Here is a 13,990-nt window from a genome sequence, read left to right as displayed (position 1 = left end):
AACAGAACCTTCCTTTTCAGGTATGATTTGGTTTTTTCTTCTTTTTTGCACCAGGGTAAGCATTCACATCTCTCTCTCTCTCTTTAAGAACCATGTCGTTTTACAATAGCAATAATACTTCTAGGTAAAGGATCCTTGCCACTGGCATTACACCGAAGATGCAAATTTAGGGATGGCTGTCAATAGCCTGGAAGAAGGAAAATGGGCTGGCTGGCACCCGGAACAGGAGAGCTTGGCATGGCATCATTTTGTTCTGGGTCCCATGTGGCCTATTACCAGCTGTGAAATCCCCCATCACTGTGGCTGGCAGTGTGTGCATGTGTACATATGGAGGCAAGCCATATATTGCCAAAAAAACAACAACCACCCCAAAACAATGGGTCCCTAGGAGTGGATTAGGCTGGGCCTCCCTTCCTTGCTTATTTTTAATTTTCTCCATTAGAATGAATTTAAATTTAACAACAAAGTCAAAAAACCCTTTAATCCTAAAAAAAGCTCAACAACTTTGGTTGGCCCTTCTTTGCTGGAACCTCATGGCCCTTCACTTCATCAAATCTGGCCCTCTTTGAAAAGGGTTTGGACACCACTGCTCTAAGCAGATTACAGCAATACAGTGGAACCTTGGTTGTCAATCGTAATCTGTTCCAGAAGACCATTTGACTTCTGAAACGTTCAACAACCGAGGCGCAATGGGCGGTCAAAATCCACTGAAACATGGAGAAACACGCCTTGGAAGCCATTTGACTTCCAAGGTGCGTTTGAAAATGGAAGCATTCACTTCCGAGTTGTCGGCATTCAAAAGCTGAAACATTTGACTTCTGAAGTGTTTGACAACCGAGGTTCCACTGTAATATAATAGAAAACATTGCAGTTATTAAGAAAAAGTGGTATAAAAAAATATATTCCAAAGACGGTGTCTGCACAATGGCAGCCTTACAGACAGACAAAACACAGAGGACTTTTTAAAAAGATTCCTTCCACACCTGCAGTATGAAGTGCTCACAGTTTTCCCACCCATTCTGCTCCGTGTGCAAGCCAGCATCGAGTGTGTTGCAAGGCAGGGTGTGACAGGCTCCTGAAAGCTCACATACACTCTCTCTCTCTCGCACACACACTTTGCTCCAACAATCAACCTCAGTCTTTCCCACCTGTCAAATGGGAACAGCGGTGACCAGTTGCACAGCCGTCAATGAAAACATCAGCATTCTGCCCCACCCCAACTTTGGTCCCTTGCTTCCTGGGGCCAAAGGAACCCCTTAACAATGAAACGTGAGCCAGGTAACATCGGAGTTGCTTCTGCTCATTGCTCAGTTAACTTTGTCTCCTCTACTGCCACATGGCTTACCCTGGTGTAAAAGGGTGAAGCGCCCTTTTTTTAAAAAAAGAAGAAGAAAGAAACCAAGTCATGACAAGTCGGTTAGAAGGAGCCATTAGCCGAGTTTGAGAAAGGAAGGAGTCAGGAAGGGTGCTCGATGCAAAGCGCGTTGCTGACCATGGTTAATGTTGAATGATGGGCTGGGAAGCAGCTGGCTAGCTTAATGCAGGGTACGGTAAGCAGCAGCATGTTTGGCTTGCGAGTCATGGTGAAAAGAAATGGAAGGAAGGCGCTTTCAGAGGCAGGAAATCTCAAGGAACAGATCTCAAACCAACCCCACCAGATCCACGCATGGCTGCAAACACAGAATTGCAGAGTCGCTTAGAAGTCACCTATTCTGCCCCCTCTGCCCTCCTCGTCCCTTTTCCTTTTGTGTCGTAACAGGCAAGAGACTGCCTTGTCCGAGGTAAGCTGCTCTAGGGGCCTTTTCAGCAGAAGAGTGGGCTGCAGGTGCTTAAAATGAATAAATAAAAGAGGACAGGAAATAAGGAAATAACTTGGAAAGACCTCCACGCAGAAATTGAGAGTCACACAAGTTCCAAACGCCTCAGCAAGCCAGAGGATGGGGCAGAGAGGAAGCCTCAGAGAGGAGGCCAGAACTGGACCCAGGTTGACAGAGAACCAGAGACGCACAGCCTTCTTCAAGCACACAACGATACCCTGGCACCCAAAACCACATCCATTTTAAGCAAACGTGCGCCCAGTTTAATCTGCATTCCTGGATTCTGGACCTACAACTACAGGAATTTGGTTTCGATGCAGAATTCCTGGGGCCCTGAAGAGCTCTGCAATGATGAAAGGACGAATACAGGTGGCCATTTATCAAGGAGCATGGACAATTAGTTGAGCTTCCAGCACGGCAGGGGGTTAGACTAGATGCATAGCTGTCAATTTACAGATTTGAAAATAAGGGACCAGCAGCCTCGAAAATAAGGGATCAGCAGCCAAAATAAGGGATTTTCAGAGCACAGGTATGTTCAACTTCTGAGCCCCTCTGAGCCAAAGGCAGAAAGCCCAGCCAGCAGCCAAACGAAGCCTCAAGTGGTGGTTCCCACAGCGCAGCAACCCGGCAAAGGGGATGCAGCAAGGAAAACCACCGTCACCTCTCCGCTGGGAAGCACTGAGCAAAGGTGAGTCCCCAGGCAACGCGGCCGATTTGATCGGCACAAGGCATGCAAGCTCCACCCCCCAGTCGTTCTTAGACTCCTTATTGGGTGAGCAATGCAGCCAAGCAACACAGTTGGAGCCTCCCTCCTCCCTGGCCGGCAGGGAGGGAGGGAGAGGAGCTGCTTCCTTTGAAACCCCGGAAATTTAAGGGACATCATCAATAAGGGACAGCATTGGGACACAGCGCTGGGATAAGGGACTTTCCCGCCAAATAAGGGACAGTTGACAGCTATGACTAGATGACCCTCGAGGGTCCCTTCCAACTCTACAATTCTATGATTCCATTCAGAGCTGCTTGGGAAGCTGGTGGCCAAGGCATTCCCAGTCTCGTTCCCACCCCTCTTTTTGGGTCGGTGAGGATATATGGCGAATCGTTTTTAAAACCCTTCTCCTCACTCCCCAGGTGGAATGAAGACAGGTGACAGCCTGTCAAGGTGGGTACAGACACATACACACTGCCAGGTAAATGGCCCCCTGTATTCGGCCAGCGATTGATTATCGATTGGTTAAAATCGGATGGCAAATGGCGGTTTGCTCCAGTCCCGGTGGTTATCATGTTGCATGAGAAGCTGAAGGACAGAAAACCAAAAGGAAGGGGGGTTGCCTTTTACAGACACGGAGGAGGCAAAACTGCAAAATGCGACCCTCTGAGGGTCGTTGGAGAGAGCGGGTGGGGAAGGGGGCGAAGAGGAAGAGCGGAAATTGCAAATATAATGTAATAAATGAAATAATGAAAGCTGAAGACCAAAACAACAGAAACGAAAACAAAAGTGGGTTTTTTTGAAGGGGGAGGAGGTTAAGGATTTGTTGGTATCAAAATGAATGCAAGCAATCTGATCCACAGGCATTGGGTTGCGTGGAGCAGGGCAGGATGAGACCGTTTTGAGGGCTGGGGGAGCATTGGGGACAGATTACCCTAGAGTCCTCCAATCCTTTGAGAAGCTTTTCAGCCTGTGTCTTCTCAAACAGGAGGTTCTGCTCGAGCTCCCGTATTCGGGCATGCTCCAGCTGGGTCTGGGTCTGGTCGGGAGGAGAAAATAAAAGAAAGAACACAGAAGGAAAAGGGGGGGGAAATAGAACAAAACAAAAAATTGGGAGAGGGAGGAAGAGAGTAGAAAACAGAGGAATAAATCAAGAGAACGGACAAGAGGAGAAGTTATCGTTATCTTCTCCAGCAAACAGGGCAAAGGAAGGCAGTTCACAATCAGGAGAATAAAGAGAGCGTAAGATCCGAAAAGGCAGGGAAGTCTGCTCAAGCAAGAGGCAGCAAGTGGCGCCAACTGCCACGCAATTGAGAGACGGCTTCCGGGTCATTCCTCTGAACTGTGGCAGCACATATGTGCAGGCACCCCCCAAAAGTTATCAGTGTAAACGTAAAGACACCCATCTCCTGGTCCGAGATGAGACAACCTATCACTGCAAACTGCTGCCCTAGACAACCGCCCGTCTATTCTGTATATTTATCTCCAGGTGCTCTTTCCTGAAGGTACCAAGCACAGAGGACCAGCTCTGTTCGCCCTGAATTGCTGGCAGCCCCAAGTAATAATAATAATAATAATAATAATAATAATAATAATAATAATAATAATAATAATAATTTATTATTTATAGCCCGCCCATCTGGCTGGGTTTCCCGAGCCACTCTGGGCGGCTTCCAACAGAACATTAAAATACAATAACCTATTAAACATTAAAAGCTTCCCTAAAGAGGGCTGCCTTCAAATGTCTTCTAAAAGTCTGGTGGTTGTTTTTCTCTTTGACATCTGGTGGGAGGGCGTTCCACAGGGCCGGTGCCACTACCGAGAAGGCCCTCTGCCTGGTTCCCTGTAACTTGGCTTCTCGCAGAAGGCCCTCGGGGCTGGACCTCAGTGTCTGGGCAAAACGACGGGAGTGGAGACGCTCCTTCAGGTCCCACTGTTTCGTCCCAAACCAGTCTCGTCTCAGACCTCTCAAGACTGTCTCCATCCAAGAGTAGTAGAGACAAACCTGCCATTGCAGGGTTCCATTTGACCCAAGCCCTCTCTGTCCCCTTGCAGCAATTCTCCCTCAGAGCTTCACGCACAGACGTAGTCAGCGTTTCGGAGAACCTGCCATTCTCGGCCTCGTGCTCCTCCTTCTATGGACCAAAGTGCCCTGGGTGAATCGCGTTCACTTCACCTTTTAATCCGAGTTTTGCTCTGGGAAAGCTGCACAGTTCAAAAGCAGTTTCACCCTTCTTTAATACACTTAGGAAGTGGAAAGCATACGAACACCAAGCCAAAGTAGTGTTTTCCAAATAGGATACACAAAGATATTTTAAATTCATAAATAAATGCATTCTGCTTTCCTCATTTCGAATTACCTCCACCCAAAAGTAGTTAGATTTTAATTAAGAATCCTTATTGTATGTCAGCATGTTTAATGCTGTTGACATTAAGCCTTTCTTTCCGCAGGTGATATCCAAAGTTTGTCAAACTCAGAGTAGTCCTATTGAAATCAATGTACTTAAGCTGCTTAATTCCAGTCTATTTCGAGAGTGACTTAGTTTGATATCACCCTAACAGCGCAGAAACGCTCCTCCTCCTCCTTCCCCCACTCAAAGGGACAATACAGTTTTACTCCTAACCAGGATGCAGAGCAAGACTTGTTTAAATAGCAGGCAAAACTGGAACAAAATTGGGAGAGGAGCAGGGCAGTGAGGGGGTACCCACCACAATCCAGAACTTAGAAACACTCATGATATGCTCTGCATTCAATGGGCTTTTTCACCTCCCCTCCAGTGCACCGAGTCCCCCTCACCAGAGAATAAAGGCTCCAAAGAGATCAAAACTAAACAAAACTCGCCCCATGATTGACCCAAAGCACAAGCGAGCAATGTCAGCTCTGCGGCACGTTGTCCGAAAACGGTCCTTTGTGAAAGCCGTTCGGAAAACACACGTCCCAGCCCTGCACTTTGTCAGGCAGCAGCTAATCAATATAACTCTGTTTATTATTAAAACAAGGCTGGACCAGAAAGGCTGACAACTCAGCTCATGCATTTTAAAAAGTGTGGGGCCGCCACAGATTACCTCCAAGTCTCCCTTCGTAATGGATTCTTCCTCAACGCGGAACTGCAAATCCTCCACCTTCCTGAGGCGGAAAAAAAGAAGTCAGGGAGGGAAAACCATTAGCACGAAGGTTGTATTTTGGGGTGTGATTAAAAAATCCTCTGAATCTCTCTTGCGCTGATTAAGTAAAGCATCGTTACCAAATTTCTGAACTGCTTCCCGCGAGACCTCTCAACGAGATTTGCAATATAATGACATACATAAAGCAGATAGAGACATAAAAACAATTGCATAAAATAACATTGAATAACCTATGAATATAAAAACAGTTTAAAACAACAGCATCACATACATCAAATCAGTTCAGATCTAGGACAGATGCCGCCTGGGTTTTAGGCCGGTTGATAGAGGAGCCGAAAGAACAACAGAGAAAAGGGGTCTGTTTGATATGCAGTGGGGGGCTGGGGTTCCAAAGGACAGGTGCCAATCATGCTTGCAGGACTGAGTTTCTTTTGCCAGACAAATAAGTGAAAACCAGCATTTCCACCCTCTGGTTTCTGTCAGGGTTCTCTCAGCATCCCTCATTGCTAGCCGGAAGTGCCATCGCTGGGGCTGTCAACACCAAATCCCTCTGTGTGTGTGAGAAAGGAGGGTGCTGTGTGTCTCGCTGCCCCCTGCTCTAGTATGGATACCTTTTCTCCTCTTCCAGCTGGTTGAGCAACTCCACTTTCTCCTTCTGCGACCTGTCCAGCATGGTTCGCGCTCTCTGCAAATTCCCTTCTGCTTCGGAGATGTACTAAGGAAAAGAAAAGAAAGGTTCCAAAACAGGCAACACACACACAGGCAAGATAGAGACTGCATGTGCACACACGCACGCACGCACACACACACACACACACACACACACACACATATCACCGTTATACTTTTAAATATGGAAAGCGTAATGCTGGTGGTCAACAAAAGAGGTTTAAAGACTGTCTCAAGGCAAAGCTTAAAAAAATGTAGTATAAACACCGACAAGTGGGAAACACTGGACTGCGAGCGCTCCAGTTGGAGAACAGCCTTGACCAAAGGTGTCATGGGCTTTGAAGACAGTCAAACTCAGGACACAAGGTTGAAGAGGAACATTTTTGCCTGGCAGCTAAAGGTGTATAATGAAGGCAGCAGACGAATCTCCCTGGGGAGAGCATTCCACAAAAGGAGAGCCACTGCAGAAAAGGCCCTGTTCTCGTGTTGCCACCCTCTGGACCTCTTATGGAGGAGGCACACGAAGAAGGGCCTCAGAAGATGATCCCAGGGTCTGGGTAGGTTCATATGTGGAGAAACAGTCTTTGAGGTATTTGTTTTAATTATTAAATTTGATCCCTGGAATCTCAAGGTAGGGCAGAAAGAGATAAATCAATGGTCTGATTTGGTATAAGTTTGCTTCCTTATACCACACAGATCAACAAAAGGCACTTCATTCCCTGCTTCTGATTTTCTCATCCCTCTCTGCCAGCTCAGAGGTGGCCCAGGCAAGTCCCTTACCTGCTCATGTTGTGCTTTCAAGATGCTGATCTCCTTCTCCACCTCGCAGATGCGGCTGGTTGCCTTGGCAACCTCGGCTCGCTCCAGGTCTCGCTCCGCCAGCAGCTGCTCGATGTGTTGCTGCTTCTCCTTCAGGGCCTCCTGCAGGGCTGTCGTGCCGGAGATCTTCCGGGCGTAGCGAGAAGAAGTTTCCGTCAGCTGCAAGAGGAACAGGAGGAGGAGGAAGGTTGGAAAAGCTCAGATGAGAAACACAACAGGTCCATTATTCGGTCCATCAGCTTCGCGACAAACCCAACATCCAAACACAGGGAGCGTTCACATCATAGATTAAAGCACTACGATTCTGCTTTAAACATGGCTTCCCTCCCTCCACCCCCCAAAACCTAGTCCGTGGCCACGACACCCCTGTGTTCCCTTCATGGAGAATACAAGAGCCTGCAAAAAACCTATTTGCCAGAAGAGAAAGTGGAACAAATCTGCATTGCAATAGTAATATTTAGCACCAAGTTGTTGCATCTAGACCACATCCACAGGGCAGCTTTGAAGCATCATTTGACAGTCATGGCTCCCTGCAAAGAATCCTGGGAATTGCAGTTTGTTGCTCGGTGCTGAGAGTTGTTAGGAGGTCCCTGTTTCCCTCACAGAGCTATAATTCCCAGAGGGAAGAGGGATTGATTGTTAAACTGCTCTGGGGAAAATAAAACAGGTCTTTGTCTGACACTGACAAGACTGTGGGCCACAGGCAAGCTTCACAAGAAACCATACTCTGAAGCAGCCCTCCCCAAGCCCTCCAGAGGATGCTGGACTATGATTTAGTCAGTGTGGAATAGTGGTTAAAGTGTTGCACTATGGAGACCAGGGTTCAAATCCCCACTCGGCCATGCAGCTCACTGGGTGACCTTGGGCCAGCTACCTACCTCAGAGGGCTGTTGTGGGGATTAACTGAGGACAGGGAGAAGAACCATGAACGTCACCTTGAGTTCCTGAGAGGAAAAAGGTGGGGTATAAATGGATTCCCTCAGGAGGTTGTGAGCTCTCCTTTTTAAGCAGAGGTTGGATGGCTATCTAACATGGATGCTTTGATATCCCTGCATTTCGGGGGGTTGGACTAGATGACACTTGGAGGACCCTTCCAACTCTATGAATGTATGAAATGCAATACAGGTGACAATCATTTTGCACGGGGGTTCTGTGAGCAGAGCATACATAAGCCCACCCCGCCCTTGTTCCGCCATCTTCCGGGTCTAAAATGACCCACGCGTTGGCAGTCGCACGTCAGTTAGATGTGCGCAAAATGGCCGCCGCCTGTAAATAAATCCATCTCTTTTCCTTAAAAGAGGGGTTGATTGTTCAGCCGCTCTGGGAACTGCAGCTCTATGGGGAGGGGGCGCATGTCTCCTAACAACTCTCAGCACCGTTAACAAACTACACTTCCCAGCATTCCTTGGAGGATGAAGCCATGACTGTTTACAGTGGGATCATAGTGCTTTGAAGTTATGGTGTGGGGATGTGGCCCAAGCCTTCATTCCCGAACGGAAGCCGCTCCTTACCAGCCCGCTCCGGCTGGGTCTTCCCCCGACGGAGGAGGCCACCGAACTGACGGAGCTGATGGAGGAGCTGCTGGGGCTGTGGGTCAAGGCCGAGACGCCCATGGCCATTCGCTTGCTCTTCTTGGCTTTGGCTGGGCTGGTGGATGGGAAGCCGATGCGGATGACCTTGTGGATGGGAGCAAAGAGGCCGAACTTGGGCGGGCACTGGAAATACCTGGAGTTGAAAAGAGAGGCAGAGGTTACGTTCCTGCTCCATGCTTCCGGATCCCCTACTTGGGATCCCAAAACACAGTCGGTGCTGTGGTCATTTTTGTCCTGATAGGCTTTCCCAGCTAGATAAATGGATCTTTGCAATGAGCACCTATCTCGTATTGCCCTCATAGTTTAATAATAATAATAAATAATAATAATAATAATAATATCATTTATTATATTTGTATACCGCCTCTCATCCGTAGATCCCAGGGCATCTTCATCATCATTTATTATTATCATTAATTAAATTTGTATACCACCCGTCATCCATAGATGCCATGGCGGCTCACAGCATAAAATTACAGTATAAAAAGCAAAACACCCTATAATAAAAATAAGAACAAAAACAAGCCAAGAATCCCCCTTCCCTCAACACATTTAAAAGGGCATCAGATGTCAATCAGCCAAAGGCCTGGCTGAAGAAGACCGCTTTCGCATGGTGCCTAAAATATGAAGGCACCAGGCGAACCTCTCTGGGGAGAGCATTCCACAAACAGGGAGCCGCAACCGAGAAGGCCTGTTCTCGTGTTGCCACCCTCTCGTGGAAGAGGCACACGAAGAAGGGCCTCAAAGGTTTGCTGTTTTTGTGTTTTCAATTATCTGTTGCGCATGTTGCCTTGAGATAGTTGTTCAGAAGGCAATTAATAAACTGATGGTGATGATAATAATAATAGACTTTCAACAATAGCTAGGAAAAATAAGAAGTCTACAACCTCTAAAAAGACGCAACACCCGAGGAAAGGGGGAATGGGAGAGGACGAGGGGGAAACCTTGCTCAGGTGCCAGTTCTTAAAACTCTCTTCATAATACATAGCCCTGTTTATACAGATCCCAGCTGCCTTGGAAAACAAGCCCACCCAAGAAAAATGAACATGCACACACCACCAAAAAAATATCAGATGTGGCAGCAGAGCAGATGACAGCGTCTGGGCCAAGAGGGCAGGGCTATTCCTTTTCTCAGGCAGCTCAGCTGACTAAATAAGCTGCTAGTGATGTATCACTGAAAAGGCAAGTGAAGATCTCTACAGGCATGCCAAACATCTCACCCAGATGTGAGCAGCTGTTCCAGAGCGCCGCCTCAAAATCTGCACAAAAGCAGCTGGCAGCTGCCCCAAATTCTCTGCCTGTGGGAGGCAGAGCTGGGGAACTGCAGAGCTGAGGGCTGAATGGGTGTTCCAAATTCTTTGCAAGCAGCTGTTTATGGTTGCCATTTCCTCAAGTAACTTTGGATGCCTCTCGGCTAAAGCATCTCCTTCGGCTGGTTGCCAGGGAGACGGATCCGCAGAGGTGTCAGAAGATCAGGAAACCTCCAGGCATCTCGGTTTGCCCTGGGCCTCTCCCCATAAGTGTCCGGTCTGAGAGTGGCTTGATACACCTGATTCACAACTGAGGTGGTCCAGGCTGCACCACTTCATAAAACCTTTGGCATATAGAAACCTAGACCATCAGGGTAGGTCAGAAGTGGGCAGGATGTTTTTAATTCACTTCTCTTTCCCCTTGGTTGTAATATATGTATGTGGGGTTTATTGTCCGTTTGGTTGTAAGTCACTTTAGGTTGCCCTGGGCGATTTAATTGACTAACAAATTCAGCAAATAATAATTTATACGTGAGAAGGATTTCTAAAATGTGTATCTTTTAGTTTGCAGAAACATTCTGAGCTTATCCTCACTTACCTTTCTTCTGCTCTTTCCAGGAACAATTTGCGCTTAAAAGCTCTGTGTCCAAGCACAAACCATATTTTTCTATGTATAAGACACCCCCATCAAGACCATCAAGAAGGCTGATCGCTGAAGAATTGATGCTTTTGAATTATGGTGCTGAAGGAGACTCTTGAGAGTCCCATGGACTGCAAGAAGATCAAACCTATCCATTCTGAAGGAAATCAGCCCTGGTTGCTCACTGGAAGGACAGGTCGTGAAACTGAGGCTCCAATACTTTGGCCACCTCATGAGAAGAGAAGACTCTCTGGAAAAGACCCTGATGTTGGGAAAGATTGAGGGCACAAGGAGAAGGGGATGACAGAGGACGAGATGGTTGGATGGTGTTCTCGAAGCTACAAACATGAGCCTGACCAGACTGCGGGAGGCAGTGGAAGACAGGAGTGCCTGGCGTGCTCTGGTCCATGGGGTCAAGACAACGCCTATTTTTTGAGCACAAAATGAATAAATAAACATTTGCAACATTCCGTGTAAAAGATGACCCCCAATTTTAAACTTTAAAAATTTGAGGGAAAATATAGTCTTATACACGGAAAAATACAGTACTTTTTTGCTCTGAAGTTTTCCCTGTGAAAACCCAGAGCGGACGGCGATCACCGGGAAACCTGGATTGACCCTGGCTCTGATTGGGCGCTAAGGAGCGGGTTTTCACAGGAAAAGCTCCGGGGCAAAAGAACAACCCTGCACACACGGACACTGCTCACCCAGGCTGTGGCGTCCCCCTACCTTGTTCCGGCAACAGCTCCATCGTTCTTCCCCAAAGGTTCGTCCAGCTCCACTCCACACCACTCCCCTTTGGCAAAGTCCGTCTCCCCCACATATCGCACGACGCCAGTTTTTGTTCCACCAACCTGAAAAATCATATGGGGGGAAGAGGAACCAAACAAAACATTTTACAAAGTTTGTTTTAAAGACATAAACGTACAGAAAGGGTGAAAAAAGATTAAGATAGAATCAAAGGTAACTTGGGGTCAGAATAAGAAGCTTGACACAACTCCAAAGCAATTGTGAGATGCTTCACTGATTTTGACACTAATTTGGTTGGTTTTCAAATTGCAAAAAAACAAACCAACTCTGGCAGAATATTAGCCCTGGCCACTGTTACCAGAGGAGGAGAGGGAAACAGAACTTTGCAGTTTATGGGATCTAATTTTACTTTTGCATTTGCTCACATTAACATAATATTCTAACAGATTGGTCAAGATAATCACATCTAGCCAAGTGCGTCGTTTTCCTCTCCATTGATTTTCGACTTTACAATATATAGGCACCACCCAAAATGATCATGAGACAATGATACCTGAACCACGTTGAGAGATGAAAGTGTTTTATCTGAGCTTTTTAAAAAAAGTTATGAGATCTAAGGAATCGAGCATTCATCCCAATTTGCTCACATAAAGCTTATGAGGATATTAGACAAGCACTAGGTACACCTCAGCAGCTTGAAATGCAGTAAGGTTGTTTCTCACATTGATGTACAAGACAGGGTGGGGATTTCTTCACCTGGTGAGCATTACTGACTTGTTCCCCCGTCTGCAATTCCCGTCTCCAAATCCCATCTGGGCACGTGCAACTGTTGTCTCAATTGTCCACACCTCAGCTTAACTGCAAGGGATGCGGGTGGCGCTGTGGATAAACCACAGAGCCTAGGACTTGCCGATCAGAAGGTCGGCGGTTCAAATCCCCGTGACGGGGTGAGCTCCCGTTGCTTGGTCCCTGCTCCTGCCAACCTAGCAGTTCAAAAGCACGTCAAAGTGCAAATAGATAAATAGGTACCACTCCAGCGGGAAGGTAAACGGCGTTTCCGTGTGCTGCTCTGGTTCGCCAGAAGTGGCTTAGTCATGCTGGCCACATGACCCAGAAGCTGTACGCCGGCTCCCTCGGCCAATAAAGCGAGATGAGCGCCGCAACCCCAGAGTCGGTCACGACTGGACCTAATGGTCAGAGGTCCCTTTACCTTTACAGCTTAACCGCAGCTTCTGTTTTTAATCAGATGGAAGCTGGATCGAAGGAAAATGCACCACAGAGGGGCATTTCTCCAGAAACTACAGGATGAATTTGGATCGTGGCTAACATCATGTACGCTTGGCTTCAAACACCAGTGGAGGGAATGCGCTGGAGTAAAAAGTGACATGTGCACAGCTGGTGTCTTTATGAAACGTTCATTTTGATTGCTTGTGGGCACATTATACGTCTTCCCATTAATCGTTCGTTCATTCTACATTTTTCAGTGTATTTCTCCATCACTTTCCTAACTGCAAAAGTCATGCAGAATATTGGGAACTGGAGTTTGTTAAAGGGATTGGGAACTGCAGTGCTGTGAGGTCAGCGCCCTTAACAAATTCCAGTCCCCAGGATTCTCTGGGGCAAGTCGTGACTATTAAAGCGGTACAAGCACTTTGAATGTATGGTGTGGATTTGACCTCAGGCATCAGATTCTGGGGGGCAGTGGGTTCCCCACAGGGCTACACTATCAGTCCTGGCCTCTCTAAAGTAGGCTGCGGCCTGACTATCAGGCTACGCACACACTCTACATTTAAAGCACATTCAAAACACACAAACCCTCACAGAACTCCGGGAACTGAAGATTATGGGTTACTGCAAACTGTGACTCTGGGAGGGGTCTACAGTGCTTGTAATTCTTTGGGGGGGGGGGAATGTGCTTCCACTGTGCTTTCAAGTTGTAATGTGTATGTAGCCTGAATGTGAAAAGCAGCTTTATGAGAAACATAGGAAAGCTGAGTTTTTTGCTACTCCATCTTCCAGCACAACCATCAAATTGATTTAGTTTAAAAAACAAACAAACAAATCTATCCAAGTACTCCACGTCTATTATTGATGGGGTTTTTTAATTGTCCCACTGCTCAGCAATATATATATATATATATATATATATATATATATATATATATATATATGCAGGTTTTGGTGTCCTCGGGTGTCTTCCCGTGTAAAAGTTGGGGTGTCTAGGCGACGTTTCGACGAGGTCTCACTCGTCATCTTCAGGCTGGTGCTTTCGGCTTCTTGTTACTGGAACAGAGCAGGATCTCAGTGTTTGAGTTCCTATAAATACTGTGGAGGGGTGTGTTCTTGGCAGAGAGGAAGTTCCCAGGCTAACTCTTCACAAAGTTCAAGAGGTCAAGACACAAAGGCTTTAGCAACTAATCCACACCTAATGACCCACCTAAGTGGTACTCAGGATATCACTCAAGAAATCACTCAAGATATCCCTCAAGTAATTAAGGAACAAAAGAAGAAAAGACACACTAGCCTGGGAACTTCCTCTCTGCCCAGAACATTGGAGGCTATACACCACACCTCCTCAACAGTATTTATAGGAACTCAAACACTGAGATCCTGCTCTGTTC

The 13,990-nt window shown here is 47.0% G+C and overlaps 1 protein-coding gene across 4 annotated transcripts in view; it reads right to left on the bottom strand.

Moving 5' to 3' along the window:
- CLIP2 (CAP-Gly domain containing linker protein 2) overlaps positions 1-13,990 on the bottom strand; it is a 71,601-nt gene that overhangs the window by 14,747 nt on the left and 42,864 nt on the right. For 3 of the 4 annotated variants that reach the window (XR_013390917.1, XM_028707286.2, XM_077919752.1), the window contains exons 4-9: positions 11,349-11,473; positions 8,649-8,862; positions 7,099-7,296; positions 6,261-6,364; positions 5,590-5,650; positions 3,458-3,562 (exon numbers count right to left, since the gene is read on the bottom strand). Coding sequence is in view for 3 of the 4 variants with exons in the window: in XM_028707286.2 (XP_028563119.2) it covers positions 3,458-3,562; positions 5,590-5,650; positions 6,261-6,364; positions 7,099-7,296; positions 8,649-8,862; positions 11,349-11,473 (807 nt within the window). In the remaining variant the exon portion in view is untranslated. The remainder of the gene's footprint in view (positions 1-3,457; positions 3,563-5,589; positions 5,651-6,260; positions 6,365-7,098; positions 7,297-8,648; positions 8,863-11,348; positions 11,474-13,990) is intronic. The other variant, XM_077919753.1, reaches the window with a different exon arrangement.

The sequence above is a fragment of the Podarcis muralis genome, chromosome 15, assembly GCF_964188315.1.
Source record: "Podarcis muralis chromosome 15, rPodMur119.hap1.1, whole genome shotgun sequence".
Classification (NCBI taxonomy): domain Eukaryota; kingdom Metazoa; phylum Chordata; class Lepidosauria; order Squamata; family Lacertidae; genus Podarcis; species Podarcis muralis.
This window is presented reverse-complemented; position numbering and strand designations above follow the sequence as displayed.